Genomic DNA, 14786 nt, shown 5'->3' with positions numbered 1-14786 from the left:
GAAAATACGCGTAAGAACGCAAGCACAAGAATAAAGATGGGTTCAATGAAGCTTTTTACGAAAAGCAGGAACAATCGCGGGAAGGCAGACGCTTTCCCGCGAGGAATCTATGTTTGCATTGCATTCGTGCATGTGGTTGCATCTAGGGACGCCTGGGAACTGTTGTTAAATGCATTGGTTTTAACTTATAAGGTTTTATTGAGTTTTTGGGCAAGTTCAGACCAATTTTAAAATATGCCGGCCGCCCACTTAATAAATGGGCAGCCACTTAGAAGATAAAGCAACAAAACCAGTCAGCGAATTCTCTCTCCCTATTTCGGGTAGAACAGCGGCAAAAAAAAAAAAAAAACGGCAGCGACCTCTACGCGAGCAGTTATTCATGCTGTGGCCAGGGAGCTATAAAAGCACCACATGCCCTCACTCACGGGAGGTATCAACATCAGCAAGAGAAGACTCTGCCGCAAGAGATCGTGAGACTACGAAGCACGGAAGTCGCTTTTCCCGCGCAAGAGCGACAGGTATCTATTGTGGATTCGCCATACGAATTGTTGTCGCGTGTTTGTGTGGTTTGTTTTGCAGGAATCTCCCATCTTACGGGAGGTCCCTTCACGGGAAGTACGGCTTCACGCCTAAGTCCCTTACGGGAAAGTACGGCTTCACGCCTAAGTCCCTTACGAGAAAGTACGGCTTTGTGCCTAAGTCCCTTACGGGAAGGAACGGCCTTGTGCCCAAGCCCTTTACGGGAAAGCACGACCTTCGGGTCTAAGATTACAGAACGAAGGGGTTTCCTCGGGTTCTCGTGCTTGTATACGAATTCTCCCTGAATAAAAGAATACTCTTAACGGGGGGGGGGCCAGCCCATCTTCTGGTCCCCAATACCGTGTCGATCTTCTCCCTTCTCTCATGTTTGCAAAGTATTTTAATTTTCAGATTTTCTAAGTGCTCGTGTACGCTCCCGTTTTGTGACAGTGGTATCAGAGCATGGTCTCCTCTCTTTCTCTGTAAAGGAGGACGACTCTGGGAAGATACGGGAAGAAGCCATGACAAGCCAAGAGAGAAGTAAGCAGGCGGAAACCTAAGTCCTGCAGGAAAAGCTCGCAGAGTTGGAAATTTTTTTTCTCTCTGTAAGAAGGCGACACAAGACTTGGGATTCTATGAGAAGGCGACAAGAGCATGATGCTCAAGAAACTAGAGAATCTGAGAAGTGGAATGCTCAAGATACTTCAGAACCCAGAAGATATCCATGAACATCAATCGAGAACCATAGCCAAGAAATCCCGTCATTTCGGGAAGGATATGAAGAAGGTCTCTAGACTTAGGAACACTCCAGTCAAGCTTGATACTTTTGACGGAAGGGAAGATGTCCTGAAAGCTACTGCTTTTATTCGACAGTTTGAAGTTGCCTTTGCAAACGGCAATTTCTGAGAAGTGTCGAAGGCGAGGCATGTGACCAAACACCTCCAGGGGATTGCAAGTACTAGGTGGTATACCAAAGCTCTGCAAGGAACTTACAACAACAATTCAAGGCTGAATTCTCCGACAAATTTTTTTTCCTCTACGCTTTGAGGAGGGCATTCAAGAAGATTGGGATTGGTTTGCCCAATAGGAACACGAGCGAGTCAAAACAAGTAGTGGTTCACTCTTGCCAAGGTAGGTCCATTCTTGATCCTCTCTGAGGAAGGAAAGATGAACAAATTTAACGAAGGACTTTTGCCCGAATTTTGTAAACCCATCTGCAAGATACTTTGTAGCAGATGGTGGAGTCAGCAATAAAAGCTGAAAGTGTACACCTTGATGTACATAAAATACAATCCCCGCAGTGGGACGAGAACCATTGAACACAGAAACAACGAATTTTTGTTACCTCTCCTCGAAAGATACATTGCTATCCGGAGAAAGTTTGAAGTAACAGAACTCAATCTAACTCCTGAATTTTTGACCCTCAAACTTTAAGTGAGAGGGCAGATCTTTGATCAAAGTTAAATCTTTGAGGAACTCATAAAATACGTATTGCTTTTATGCACGACATATGCACGTGTCTAACCAGGACAATCACTCTCGAGTGTTGAGTCAGAACATTGTTTTATACGATGAACTGCTTTGCTTAACCATCCGGAAGGCCCATGATTGATCTGGTATCCGGTAGTTCTCCAACAAATTGCCTGCTAGTGCGGGTAGGAAATTATGAAGGAACCATTTTGAGCTTTCAAGCAAAGAACAACTTTTATCAAGCTTAAGTACCTTACAAACCAACACTCCCTACCTGGTAAGGGAAGACCAATCTTTGCAAGGAAGAGATGCTGCTGCAGATTTCAGCCGTAAAGAAGACGTTGCTGGTGATGCCCATGGCTGCCCCCAGTGTACTAGATGTCGTCAAGACCCAGTGCGCGAGTTCCCTCGCGAAGAAGTGCCTACGGAGCGTGTTTTCATCGCAACAAGCTGCTGTTTTTCTCTGTTTTCAGCCCATAAACGTCGTAGACGGGGCTGATTTATGAGAAGGAACCCGAGAACACACCTCTTTTGTGTGTAGGATTGGAAGAGAGGATTTTCTATGCAGAGATCTCTTCCGGGGAATTGCTTTTTCGAGAACCGAGTTGCGTTACGAGCGTCGTGACTTTGAAGGTACGATTTTTATGTTATGATCTCGAAGTATTTGATTGCAGGTGTACTTCCTCTTCATGAGGGAGTAGGAGCAGAGGAAGGCATGAGCCTCTGCAGGATAAAAGTGCTCTGAGGAACTAGAGCCAGATCAGCCCAAGGGTTTCGTACCCAAGTTCGGGAAGCAGATCCACGGATTGAAGAGAGGTAGACTCTCAAGATGTGATCCGGAAGTTGAAATTCCTAAGGAAAGGACTTCGTGTCCAAGAAAGCGGAGTTACTCTGCAGGAACAGGACTCTGGAAACAGAGTCGGAAAAGCGTTGCAGGGATGCCATGCCCTGAGTAGGACGGCAGAAAGGAAGGAACCATTCCGAGATTCCAAGCAAAGAAAAGCTTTCATTAAGCTTGAATACTCTTTAAGCCCACACCCCCTACCCGGTCAGGGAGGACATGGTAGTGCTTTTCACACAAATGAATGAACACTCTCTTTATGAGAGAAGGAACAAGCGACGACTACGGCCTGTGCTCGAGGAATCCAAGGATTGAAATCCTAGTTATTTAATGAGCGGGTTTTGCTCTAAGATCGAGCCAAGGGATCGTCAAGTTGAGCGTCTTCGCTCTAAGGATCTTACGAAGGGAAGGTAATTTCCCAGGTTCACCAAAACTCTAACACAGCTTAAGAATTATGTACACCTTTGGGTACATGGATAACACATGAAGATGCAGACCTATGCCAAGGAACTGGACGAGAGTTTGTTATACTCTCTTGAGCGCCTTTTTATGCGCAAGGATATTCCGACACGAGAATTATATGTGTTCGGTAGAAGGATTCTCTACAGAGAAGAGGTTTTCTGATGGTCGTTGATTATTGAGTACGCTATGTGCTTTTATTATTACAGTAGCAACTTTTGGTTGCGGTATATGTTTCTCCATGAGCAGGTCAAGTAGCATTTACACGCTACTGGAATAAATTCGAACTATTATGTTCGTAAGAGTAAAATTTGCCAACCATTTTAAAATGGTAAGAATTACCTTAACCACATATGGGAGAACATCCTTGAGATCCAAAGCGGGTTCACCCTTAAGTGGGCCAAGTTTGAACTTATGTTCACAGAATAGTATGGCTAGAATTTTATATGCCTAAGATTTTGCGAGGAATTCTAGATGCTTGCAAGGATGGCCTTTGCAAGGAAGAGACGCTAGTAGGTGTCACGAGAACACTGCTAGTGGTAATAACTTACAGGAGGAAAAGATTGGAAGGAAGTGCCGCCGTGCACAAGGAATCTTCAGATTGGAACCGCTCGCCTATGTTGAGCGACGGCCCGAAACAAGAACCTTCTTTAAGGTGATCGAAGACCTTGTTTGTGAAGGAAGATATCGAAATTAATACTCTTATGATTTGGGCATTCCCTATGTGGGAGGACACAAGAGGTTTAATACCCTCTGGACTAACAGCGCAGGATTATGCGCAAGGACAGATGCCTAGATTGATTTCTAGGAGGATTATTCTTCTCGGGATTGAGAAGGTGGAATTGAGTTAACAGATTCTCGGATAAGGAAACTTCCAATCTGTTGGAAAGACGCGAATGACGAGTTCTTACATGGCTCGTAAGTTTGATGAATGGTGAAGGATATCCTCGAGGTACTAGAGGAAGGACATGAACCGGTAAGGTAAGTATTGAATTCTTGAATTTTATTTAAATTAATTTTTAAGCTCTCTTTTGAGAAAGGACTAGCTCAACTCACCATTGAGTAAGATTTGGAATCTTTCCGGTTTCTCCCCGGCAGTTCAGTTGGACCTCTACAGTTGAGGACAACTGTTTATAAGTGAGAGGGATGAAACTAATTTGACTATTTTGTTTCTAATTTCTATTTTCTAGAATTAGGACTTTAATAAGAAATGTGCACAAGTTAACTAATAAGTTAAGGAATCACAGATCTGTAAGAAAAACCATCAGGAAACAGACAACTCTGGTGTGTCATATGATGGGTGACAAGAAGCACCGTGAAGGAGTTGGCTTGTTAGTTCGGTGGGAGAAGACCAGGTAATGGTGGTCCCTGATGAGTCACAAGATGGGTGACAGGTTCATCGGTAAGGGGACACACTAAGGGTCTAAGGAGGAAATCCGAACTGAGTAAGAAAATACGCGTAAGAACGCAAGCACAAGAATAAAGATGGGTTCAATGAAGCTTTTTACGAAAAGCAGGAACAATCGCGGGAAGGCAGACGCTTTCCCGCGAGGAATCTATGTTTGCATTGCATTCGTGCATGTGGTTGCATCCAGGGACGCCTGGGAAGTGTTATTAAATGCATTGGTTTTAACTTATAAGATTTTATTGAGTTTTTGGGCAGTTTCATACCAATTTTAAAATATGCCGGCCGCCCACTTGATAAGTGGGCAGCCACTTAGAAGATAAAGCAACAAAACCAGCCAGCGAATTCTCTCTCTCTATTTCGGGTAGAACAGCGCAAAAAAAAAAAAAAAAAAAAAAAACGCCCGCGATCTCTACGCGAGCAGTTATTTGTGCCGTGGCAAGGGAGCTATAAAAGCACCACATGCCCTCACTCACGGGAGGTACCAACATCAGCAAGAGAAGACTCTGCCGCAAGAGATCGCGAGACTACGAAGCACGGAAGTTGCTTTTCCCGCGCAAGAGCGACAGGTATCTACTGGATTTGCCATACGAATTGTTGTCGCGTGTTTGTGTGGTTTGTTTTGCAGAAATCTCCCATCTTACGGGAGGGCCCTTCACGGGAAGTACGGCTTCACGCCTAAGTCCCTTACGGGAAAGTACGGCTTTGTGCCTAAGTCCCTTACGGGAAGGAACGGCCTTGTGCCCAAGCCCTTTACGGGAAAGCACGACCTTTGGGTCTAAGATTACAGAACGGAGGGGTTTCCTCGGGTTCTCGTGCTTGTATACGAATTCTCCCTGAATAAAAGAATACTCTTAACGGGGGGGGGGGGGGGACCAGCCCATCTTCTGGTCCCCAATACTGTGTCGATCTTCTCCCTTCTCTCATGTTTGCAAAGTATTATAATTTTCAGATTTTCTAAGTGCTCGTGTACGCTCCCGTTTTGTGACAATTTCACAGTAGGACCAAGACCAGTGGGTGTAGCAGTGGATCATGCTCTCTTGACACTTTCCGTCTCCTTTCAGTACAACACAGCCCAGGTGTTAGGAGGGAGGACACATACCCGCTATACATTTACACCAGAGTCTGATTGCGTTCATACAGAGGAGATCTATAGTCGTCTATGTACAGCAGCAAGGCTAGGACTCTCAGCGGAGGATATCACCACTTTACTGACTGAGACATTGCATGATGCAGTAGCAGAGGCATACCCACACACTCAGCCTAATTAGAGACGCCGTTCTGGGACCATGCCTCAAAACAATTGGTATGACGAGGAGTGTAGAGAGACGAGAGCACAACTAAAGAGAGATCTTCTCCTAGGGGTCATTAATCACAGACAGTCTTGGATAGTCTTCAGGCGCCTTGTGTGACGGAAGCCAAGCATTCTTAGCTCAAATGGAACGAACCTTATACTAGTTGTTCTTGAGTAGAGACTCAGGAGAGGCATGGTGTTTCTTTAATGACCACTCTCCTCCCCCAATGATTACTTCTCCTGAGGTGTGGGGCCAATATGCAACATCCTTATATAGAGTCCCTGGACAGACACCCCTTCCAGATCCTCCTGAGCCATGCCCATCTATGAGTACCTTCTTTACCACTGAGATGGTAAAGACGGCCATTGACAGTTTGAGGACTAGGAGGGCATATGATCATGATGGTCTAGTAGCAGAGCACTTTATATATGCTAGAGATATGCTGGCAGAGGTTCTTGTAGTTCTCTTTAATCGTGTCATGTGTGAGGGTCTACGTGAGACTTAGAGACTGCCTACTATTGTGCCTATCTTCAAGGCAGGTGACCCTACGAAGCCTGGAAACTACCATACTATCATGATTGGACACACATTGGCACGGCTGTATGCATCTATCCTTGAGCAGCAGTTGAGTAGATGGGTAGAGAGTGAGGGCATACGAGTAGCGGGACAGGCCGGTTTTAGAAGAGGCTTCTCCACTCTTGACCATATTCTGACACTTAGAGCCATCATTGAGGAGGGTAGGGCACATGGGAGACGGATTTATTGTAGCTTTGTGGATTTCCGCAAAGCATTTGACATGGTGCCCATAGCCAGATTGATGTGCAGACTACAGGAGATGGGAGTGCCCATTGAGTTGATTTGGGGGATCATGGTTCTATACAGATCAGTGGTGGGACATGTACGCACTCCAGATGGCATATCTAATTTAATTCACTCCACTATTGGAGTGAAACAAGGCTGATTATTGTCTCCTACTCTATTTGGTATGTATATAGATGAGGTTTCTGATTGCATTGACAGAGGGTGACAGAGGTGCCCAGCTGGCAGGGACGTGGATTCCATTGTTGTTATATGCTGATGATATTATGTTGATCTTTGACTCACCGGAGGGTATGCAACGACATTGGATGCATTACATAGCTTTGCGGAGGATAGTGGAATATGTGTAAACCTTGGTAAAACCAAGGTTATGGTGTTTAACACCACACCACAGTGGATCAGGAGATCAACACCTACATTCACTTATGGTCAGGCGACTGTGGAGTACACAGATGCACACACTTATCTTGGGGTAATCTTCACTAGGTCAAATTTTTCTTTGAAGAGAGCAGCAGAGACTAGATTGACCATAGCGTATGCGGCCTTGGGAGGATTGGAGAGGATGTGTTTGCAGGTTCAATTCCAGGAACCCCGAACAAAGCTCTGGCTCTTTGATACCTTTGCTCTATGGGGTTCAGGTTTGGGGACCCTCTGTGGGTCAGGATGGGTGGAGAGGTATGGAGAAGCCCTTGGTATCTATGATCTCTCGGCTGATTAGAGCCAAGGCCTCCGTGCCACACGAGATCATTAGAGTGGAGTTAGCACCCCCCCCCCCCCATGGAGTTAGAGGCGCTTACCAGATCAGTCTCCTTTATGCACAGCTTATGGGATACTACCAGAGACAGATATGCCAGATTGGCCCTTTAGTCCTCCAGACAATTAGCTTTACAGGGGGACACATCATGCTGGTATGCACAAATGTCATCATGGTTCCAGATACATGGCTTCAGCATGGACAGCTTGCCTCCTTTCCAGTACTCCCTTGATGCACCATCGTTGTCTCTCACACGGGTGGAGATTACTAGACTCATTCGCCAAGACCTGACCCAGGTGGACACCAAGAGGACATGGATAGAGCCGATACATGAGCTGAGCATGAAGATGGCTTTCTATAGAGAGCATCTTCTTCAACTCACAGGGGATGGGTTTGTGATACACATCTATCTCATGGGTTATGGTGTGCCATTGGTCAGATACGAACATCTTCACACCAGCTTGAGATTGAGACTAGTAGATTCAAAAGGATACCAACAGCTAGCAGGATATGCCGCCTATGCCATACAGAGCCAGAGACGGAGACACATTATATATGTCAGTGCATAGTGTATTACGCGATACGGGGTCGCTTCCACTTTCTATTTAGAGAAGGCTTCAGACCCTTCTCGAGAGTCATGAGCTATCAGGACCAGAGATGTGTTGGCCTATATCTACTTGAGGTACACAGACACAGAGATAGTTTACAGAGGAGATTTGGAGAGAAAAAATCCCAGAGACAGATTACTGATTTCTTCACACCAAACATTGGACAGATAGAAGAGCAGCCATCGACGGAGACTACAATAGAGGATTCGAGCCATACTATTTCGACATCGAGAGTACAGATGAGGATGGATCCTTCACCCATTGTATCTTTATCTTGTATTGGGCAGCCATTGTATCAGTGATCACACATACCCCACACAATTCGAGCTAAAAGCACTTCTAGATTCATTTTAGTATTTCTTTTTTTGTACTCAGACACGGTACCAGATTCACAAGCTTGTAACAGATTGGTCTCATAGGTCATTTTGGCCTTTTGAAGACGTTAATATATCATTTCATTTCACTTCTCTCGTGCTCTCACTCTCTCATCTTTCCATCCATTGTGGTCTATGATACAAACTATGAAGTTTTTCCATGTCTCTGACTTTCATTTCAATAGGTACTAGTCATGGTTCGTGATACAAACAAGAAGGTTGATGATGAGAACATTCATGAACTCGTACAATGCGAAATAGTGAAAAGCAGTCCTGGGGAGTGCATGCTACGCCTTTTGCAGGTCACTAAGCATGAATTTCGAAGTTCATTCTTTATTTTTGGTGGTTTGGTTGGTTGGTTTGTTTTTGGTTGTTGGGAGTTGCTTATAAGATAACAATCAGTTAGTTCCATCACCTACATCTCTTGAGCCGGTGGTTTGGTTCTTTGATGTGTGCAATAGACGCTTTATCTTCCAGTCATGATGGATGATGGCACTGGTCAAGGTAACACAACAAAAGACTTCATTGAGGAGTTGGATAGATTTATGGCAAGCTTAACCGAATCATTATCTTGGACAAAAGGACAGACACTGCTGTATGTTCCACTTGTGCAATTGGGTGGAGATTTGGCTCGACAAACGAAGGATAGGTATTTGATTCAACGGCTTGAATCTATTGTGTTGCGGTGGACACGTCAAATTAAAGAGGTTAGTAGTGAAGTATCTCTGCATGTAATTGGCATTTGTCAGCATCTGAAAGCAGTGGATAGGGTTACATTGTAGATGTTAAGTCTTTTCCCTGCATTCATTTGGCATACATACAAAGAAGCAAGTCCTAGCATCAATTGTGATACTTCTTGTGAGGATCAGGTCATGATCAATTGAAATCAGATTGTGCCCTAGCCACTCTGTTCGAGGTCTCTCACTATTTAGGCATGCCAAGTATTCTAATTGAAAACTTGCTTTTCTTTTTCTCCCTTAGAGAAGGTTGTGAGAGGTCAAGACCGAATAATTGACATGGAAGCCTCTGGACCCCTTGAAGAAGTCGCATTTTGGCGCCAAAGGAGTTTTGATTTGGAAGGAATACGTAAACAGCTAATCAATCCTGTACTATCACCAAGCTTTACTCTGTAACATATTGCTGTCAGATGAAATTTATATATGGGAAGCTGGTTAAGCTGGTTAAGCTGATGAAACGTCTTAATTGCAGGAAATTGTGTCAATCATGAAATTTTTGGAGCAGATCAAATCACCTTATCTGCAACCTTTTCGAAGTTTATCTAATAGAATTGATCATGAAGCATGTGTTGCAGCAGAAAATTTGAAGTTTTTGACGGTTCTAGAAGATCCCTGCAGAGAACTAGGCACCGCAAAGCTTTGTGACATACCCATGATCCTTCCAGTGCTTCTTCAGCGCATACGTATGATCTGGAGAATCAGTCCTTTCTATAATACCAGTGAGAAAATTGCAGGGTTGTTATGTAAGGTTTGTATTCACAGTACCATTTCAATTGCAACCCCGGCCCCCATTTCAATTGCAAAATATAACCCCGACAAACCCCCCCCCCCCAAAAAAAAAAAGAAAAACAAAACAGAACATTAAAATAAATAAATAAAAAAAATCCTTCTTTCCAAATCACCTTCCCTAATTCACATACAACACCCCCCCCCCCCTCCAAAGTCTTCTTGCATTACCCAGAGGTTATGCCATTGGGCCTTGACATGAACATTCCCTAATTCACATACAACGACCTTCACACTCCCCCCCCCCCCCCCCAAAAAGTCTTCTTCCATTACCCAGAGGTTATGCCATTGGGCCTTGACATGAACATTCCCTGTTGGAGTCTTATTTGGCACAGGTGCGAGTGTGTCTTTTCCATTCATCAGACAAATTGGAACAGAAAAGAAACAGGAAGGGGCAAGAGGGCAGCCCTGCTGTACTGAGTGCGTAAGCATGAAAGGCTCCCCTCCGAGAAAAAGAGAGGCTGTTTGAGGGCTGTGCAAAGTCATCATGCTGCCATACATCGGAGATCCTCGAAGCCATACATAACCGTTCCCATGCAGCCAACTCAGCCCCATGTACAGTAGCATGGCATAGCTGCCCCTAATCCTATCCGAAGGGTCCTCAAGCATGTTGAAATCCCCCTCAATGCATCACTGCTCTGCATGAGGTAAGGACTCCACAAAATGTGACCAAAACTCAGCCCGTGCGCTTGCACGGTTGGGCATATACATGTTCATAAACCCCACAAGGCAGCCATGGACCTGCATAGTGACCCATTGGACCCTACTTGGCACACTGATGGCTCTGTCCACAATGGCCTGCTGCCATGAGTCCGTAATAGTCATACATACACCTCCTTGAATGCCACCTGGCCCAAAAGCAGCCGATCAAAAGGTCTCACATCTGACCACACAAGATCTGTCACACAAATGAAGCTCTTGGAGCATAAGCATATCAATCGCTCCATCCACAAGACATCTCTGGAGCTCTTGTCTGAGTCGACCCCTCTGACGTAGAAACTGGGGTCCAGCCCCTGCACGTTCCATGAGACAATCCTCATGGGGTCAGTGAGAGAAGGCCGATGCTGCCATCGTAGCCAATCTCACAATCTTGAGGCAGGCTTGGATGGGAGTAATTCGCATCCGAGCGACCTTGAGATAGCTGTGTCTGGAGTGTATGCCTGACCCATACCCAAGCGGGGCGTGCAGTTTGTAGAGCTACCTTCTCTGTCCAAGAGTCCTCATGAACATATATGTAGCAGGGTGCACTGTGAGTGTCTGCAATGAAGTATACCAAAATGTGTCTACATCCCACTGCATCTGGTGGAGTCACAAAGAACTTGGCCAGCGGCCACAGAGTCTGTATCAAGTCTGTCACCCCAAAGTCTCCCATGCGTGAGAGAACTCCAAAACCTGATCATGGAGTCAGTGCATCACTGTACTCGTACTCCACTATGTCTGATCCCTGCCAAGCTGGCTTGGGTTACTAACATACATATAAGCTCGGTGGATGTGGATGCCGAGATGCAGAGTACGCACTCCAAAGTAAAAGGGAAATCGATCGCCCATACAACAGGTCTACTTGAGAAGAAAACGAAGAAAAGGGCTAAAGTGGTGAAAAAAACAGCAGAATCCCTAATAATGTTGTCAGTATCAGAGAGTCCTGTACAAAGATCATCATCTACTCCCGCTACTGGTTTTGGGACATGCTTGGGTGCTTCAGACCACACTATGCATGTTACAGCTGTGGCTTCTACAGTGTGTGTGCCTCTCTCTACTGCTGCCATTTTCACTCCTATTACAGTGACTAGCTCCCAAACCTCGTTTGGAGTTGCTTCTTCGTCTATGCCTATCCCTGTTGCAGCCACTCCACTCGTCTCTACTCCACCAAAGAGACTAGCTCCCGATTCCCCACCAACAGTGCCACATGCTCCTAGTTCACCACCAGCAGTGCCACTTGCCAACCCTCTCCCACTTGACCATCTTCCACCTAACACTGCTGCGGGTTATTCCACAATTTCGGACTCTACATCACGTTTTTGAATATTGGAGGACATACTGCAAGAATCCCGGCAGGCCATTGCTACCATTGAGCTTAGGGCAGAGCGGTTGGCTGCTACTCACCAGCGCCACTCCACTACATACGTAGCTATGGAGGGCTCTCTGCGTGTCGCAGAGAGCGCAATTGCAGATAGAGATGCTACTATTTTTGCTTTGCGACATGCATTGCAAGAAAAGTCTAAAGTCATTGACGACCTCTGAGCTTAGATACAGGGACTTCGGGAGGTGCTACTTCACAATGATATGGGATTTCAGGCTCGAGGGAGTAGGAGATATGGCTGGACATGGCAGGGGATACAGGTATAGGCTCCTCTTGGGTATGTACAGCCAGGTAGCTTTGCCCATTTCATTGGGACCCTTTATACACACTTCTATCGGATACAGCCAGCCTCAGCACTATACCTACTATCCTCCGGGGTTTTAGTCATTGGCTTCCTTACCCCATATGCAGTCGACACACAACGTTCCTTGCGACGGCCTTACTGGTGCACACCGACATGGTTGTGTTAGTTGATGCCCTGAATACACTTCAGACCAGATGCTCCCATCAGCGGTGTAGCAGGTGGCAGCTCCAGTCATCGAGAGCTAGTTTGGCCTGAGCAGCAGAGCTCAGCAGCAGCAACATCCCACCATCGATTTGATGGCTCCTCCCCTAGAGGCGGATACTTCAACAGCATTGGCGATGACTCTCTCTCGGGTGACCGGATTGATATGCTCTGCTCGGTCTTCTTTTGTACATATAGTGACTTCTCGGTTCTCTTTGCAGCATAGTGTTACTTTCACCGAGAGGTGAATGGTTTTGTGGCGGGCAACCTGTAGCAGGGCTACAGTGTCGCAAGCACTGGACAGACAATTAGTTGCAGTTGGGCTGAGTCCACACTGGACGGACTTTTGCTTGGGCAGTGACACGTGGCAGGCATACGGGTCGTGGTCTAGCAGACTCAGGGCCAGACCACCACGACCACAGTTTTGAGATAGTCTCAGCTGGATCTGATATTTGTAAGCCGTTGGTGGCTCATTATGGTTGTATATATCGGTAGCTGTTTAGGGCTTTAGGGATCATCTACTATTGTGTGGTCAGTCGTCTAGAGCTATCCTCTTGAGTTGTACACAGCATGTCTGCACCATCCCTACACAGCTGAGCCTGGACACCCCCACTATACCTATGAGATTTGGGCTGGAGCTGAGTGTGCTGCCATGCCAGAGTCTGTATTGGTTTCTTTGAGTTTGTCGATGTTCATACTGTTCATGTTCAGGTTTTGCTGAGTCGTACGGTTGTTGCTTTGTTGTTCATTGTCTTCTGTGTTTGCATTCTGTGAAATGAGATCTCACACACATTGCACCGAGGAGCACCCACTATAGAGGCCACGACACATTATCTCCGCTACAGGATTGTTGTTCCATTAGGGCCTTGATCGCATATTAGCATGTATGTGCCTTCGCTTTCCCTCAGCAGTTTTCCACAACTGGTTCTGGGCTTTTGGCATTCTCCCATCTTCCCTTCAACGATTTGCGGTCTTCTTCACATGGGTCAGATTTTGGGCCCTATGCTCTCTGTGGCGTCAAGGCAATCTTCGAATGTTCCATCAGCATGATGCGGATCCCTTTCCTTCGTTCAAGATTTCACGTAGGCAATCCGTACGTTTTGCTCTTGATGTTAGAGACATATCCTTGGTGGATATCCCACATCTGTTCTATGTTTGCTTCTCTCCTGCACGCGTCTTGGTTGGCTGACCATTGTAATGCAATATGGTCTTTGCATAAATCTGATCAATGGTGTAGCAAGGCTCTTACTGCAATTTGGAAAAGCCAGTTTCCTCTGAAGGAATGTCTGTTTCTATGGCGCTGCTTGCTGGGAGTTCTCCTTGTTGGAACTCTCCTTAGTGCGCGTCACATCAGATCTTCTCGTTGTGTCAGATGTTCAGTCTATGGTGGGACTATCAGACACCTGCTTTAGCGTTGTCGTTCCACCAGGGCTTTCCTTGATCGCATATCAGCATGTATACGCCTCCACTTTCCCTCGGCAGTCTTCCACAAACGGTTCTGGGCTTTTGGCATTCTCCCATCTTCCTTTCAACGATTTGCGATCTTCTTCACATGGGTCAGACTTTGGGCCCTATGGTCTCTATGGTGTCACACAATCTTCGAATGTTCCATCAGCATGATACGGATCCCTTTCTTTCTTTCAAGGTTTCACTCAGACAATCCTTACATTTTTCCCTTGATGCTGGGGACATATCTCTGGATATCCTACAACTCTTCTATGTTGTTTTAAGAGCCTTCACTATACAAAACACTTTTGTGTTCTGCCCTTTGTATCTGTTCTTTCTGATGGGTTTTCCTCACTTTGAGGTTTCCCATTTTTAAATTAATCAAGAAAGATTTACAAAAATAAAAAAAGCGTGTGTTTTGTGTAAAGTGAGGGCATAAGCAGCTTAGCAGGCACCTCTCCACAGCGGGCTGAGGCTATGGCAACACGCAACAGTGGGAAGCAGAGATCTCTTCCTCTTGAGGCAACCCTGATGGAGACATGGCACGGAGCCAAGATGACTCCTATGCCTTGCCAGTTGTAGCCAGCAGCTCTAGAGCCATTCAAAAGCTTTTTCATTTATATTTTTAGACAGGGATTTAGTTAGGATTCAGTTTTTTATTACAGTTTATGGTAAGGGATATTATCAT

General features: G+C 45.7%; 1 protein-coding gene across 1 annotated transcript in view; it reads left to right on the top strand.

Moving 5' to 3' along the window:
- The window catches only part of LOC147422484 (dynein-1-beta heavy chain, flagellar inner arm I1 complex-like), a 345996-nt gene that overhangs the window by 11322 nt on the left and 319888 nt on the right, over positions 1–14786 (top strand). The window contains exons 2-5 of the mRNA XM_086503137.1: positions 8730–8846; positions 9006–9251; positions 9531–9650; positions 9754–10029. Of these exons, the coding sequence (XP_086359263.1) occupies positions 8730–8846; positions 9006–9251; positions 9531–9650; positions 9754–10029 (759 nt within the window). The remainder of the gene's footprint in view (positions 1–8729; positions 8847–9005; positions 9252–9530; positions 9651–9753; positions 10030–14786) is intronic.

Source organism: Adiantum capillus-veneris, chromosome 27 (genome assembly GCF_014529385.1).
Source record: "Adiantum capillus-veneris isolate H3 chromosome 27, ASM1452938v2, whole genome shotgun sequence".
Classification (NCBI taxonomy): domain Eukaryota; kingdom Viridiplantae; phylum Streptophyta; class Polypodiopsida; order Polypodiales; family Pteridaceae; genus Adiantum; species Adiantum capillus-veneris.
Note: the sequence above shows the minus strand (reverse complement) of the source record. Positions and strands in the feature narration are given on the sequence as shown.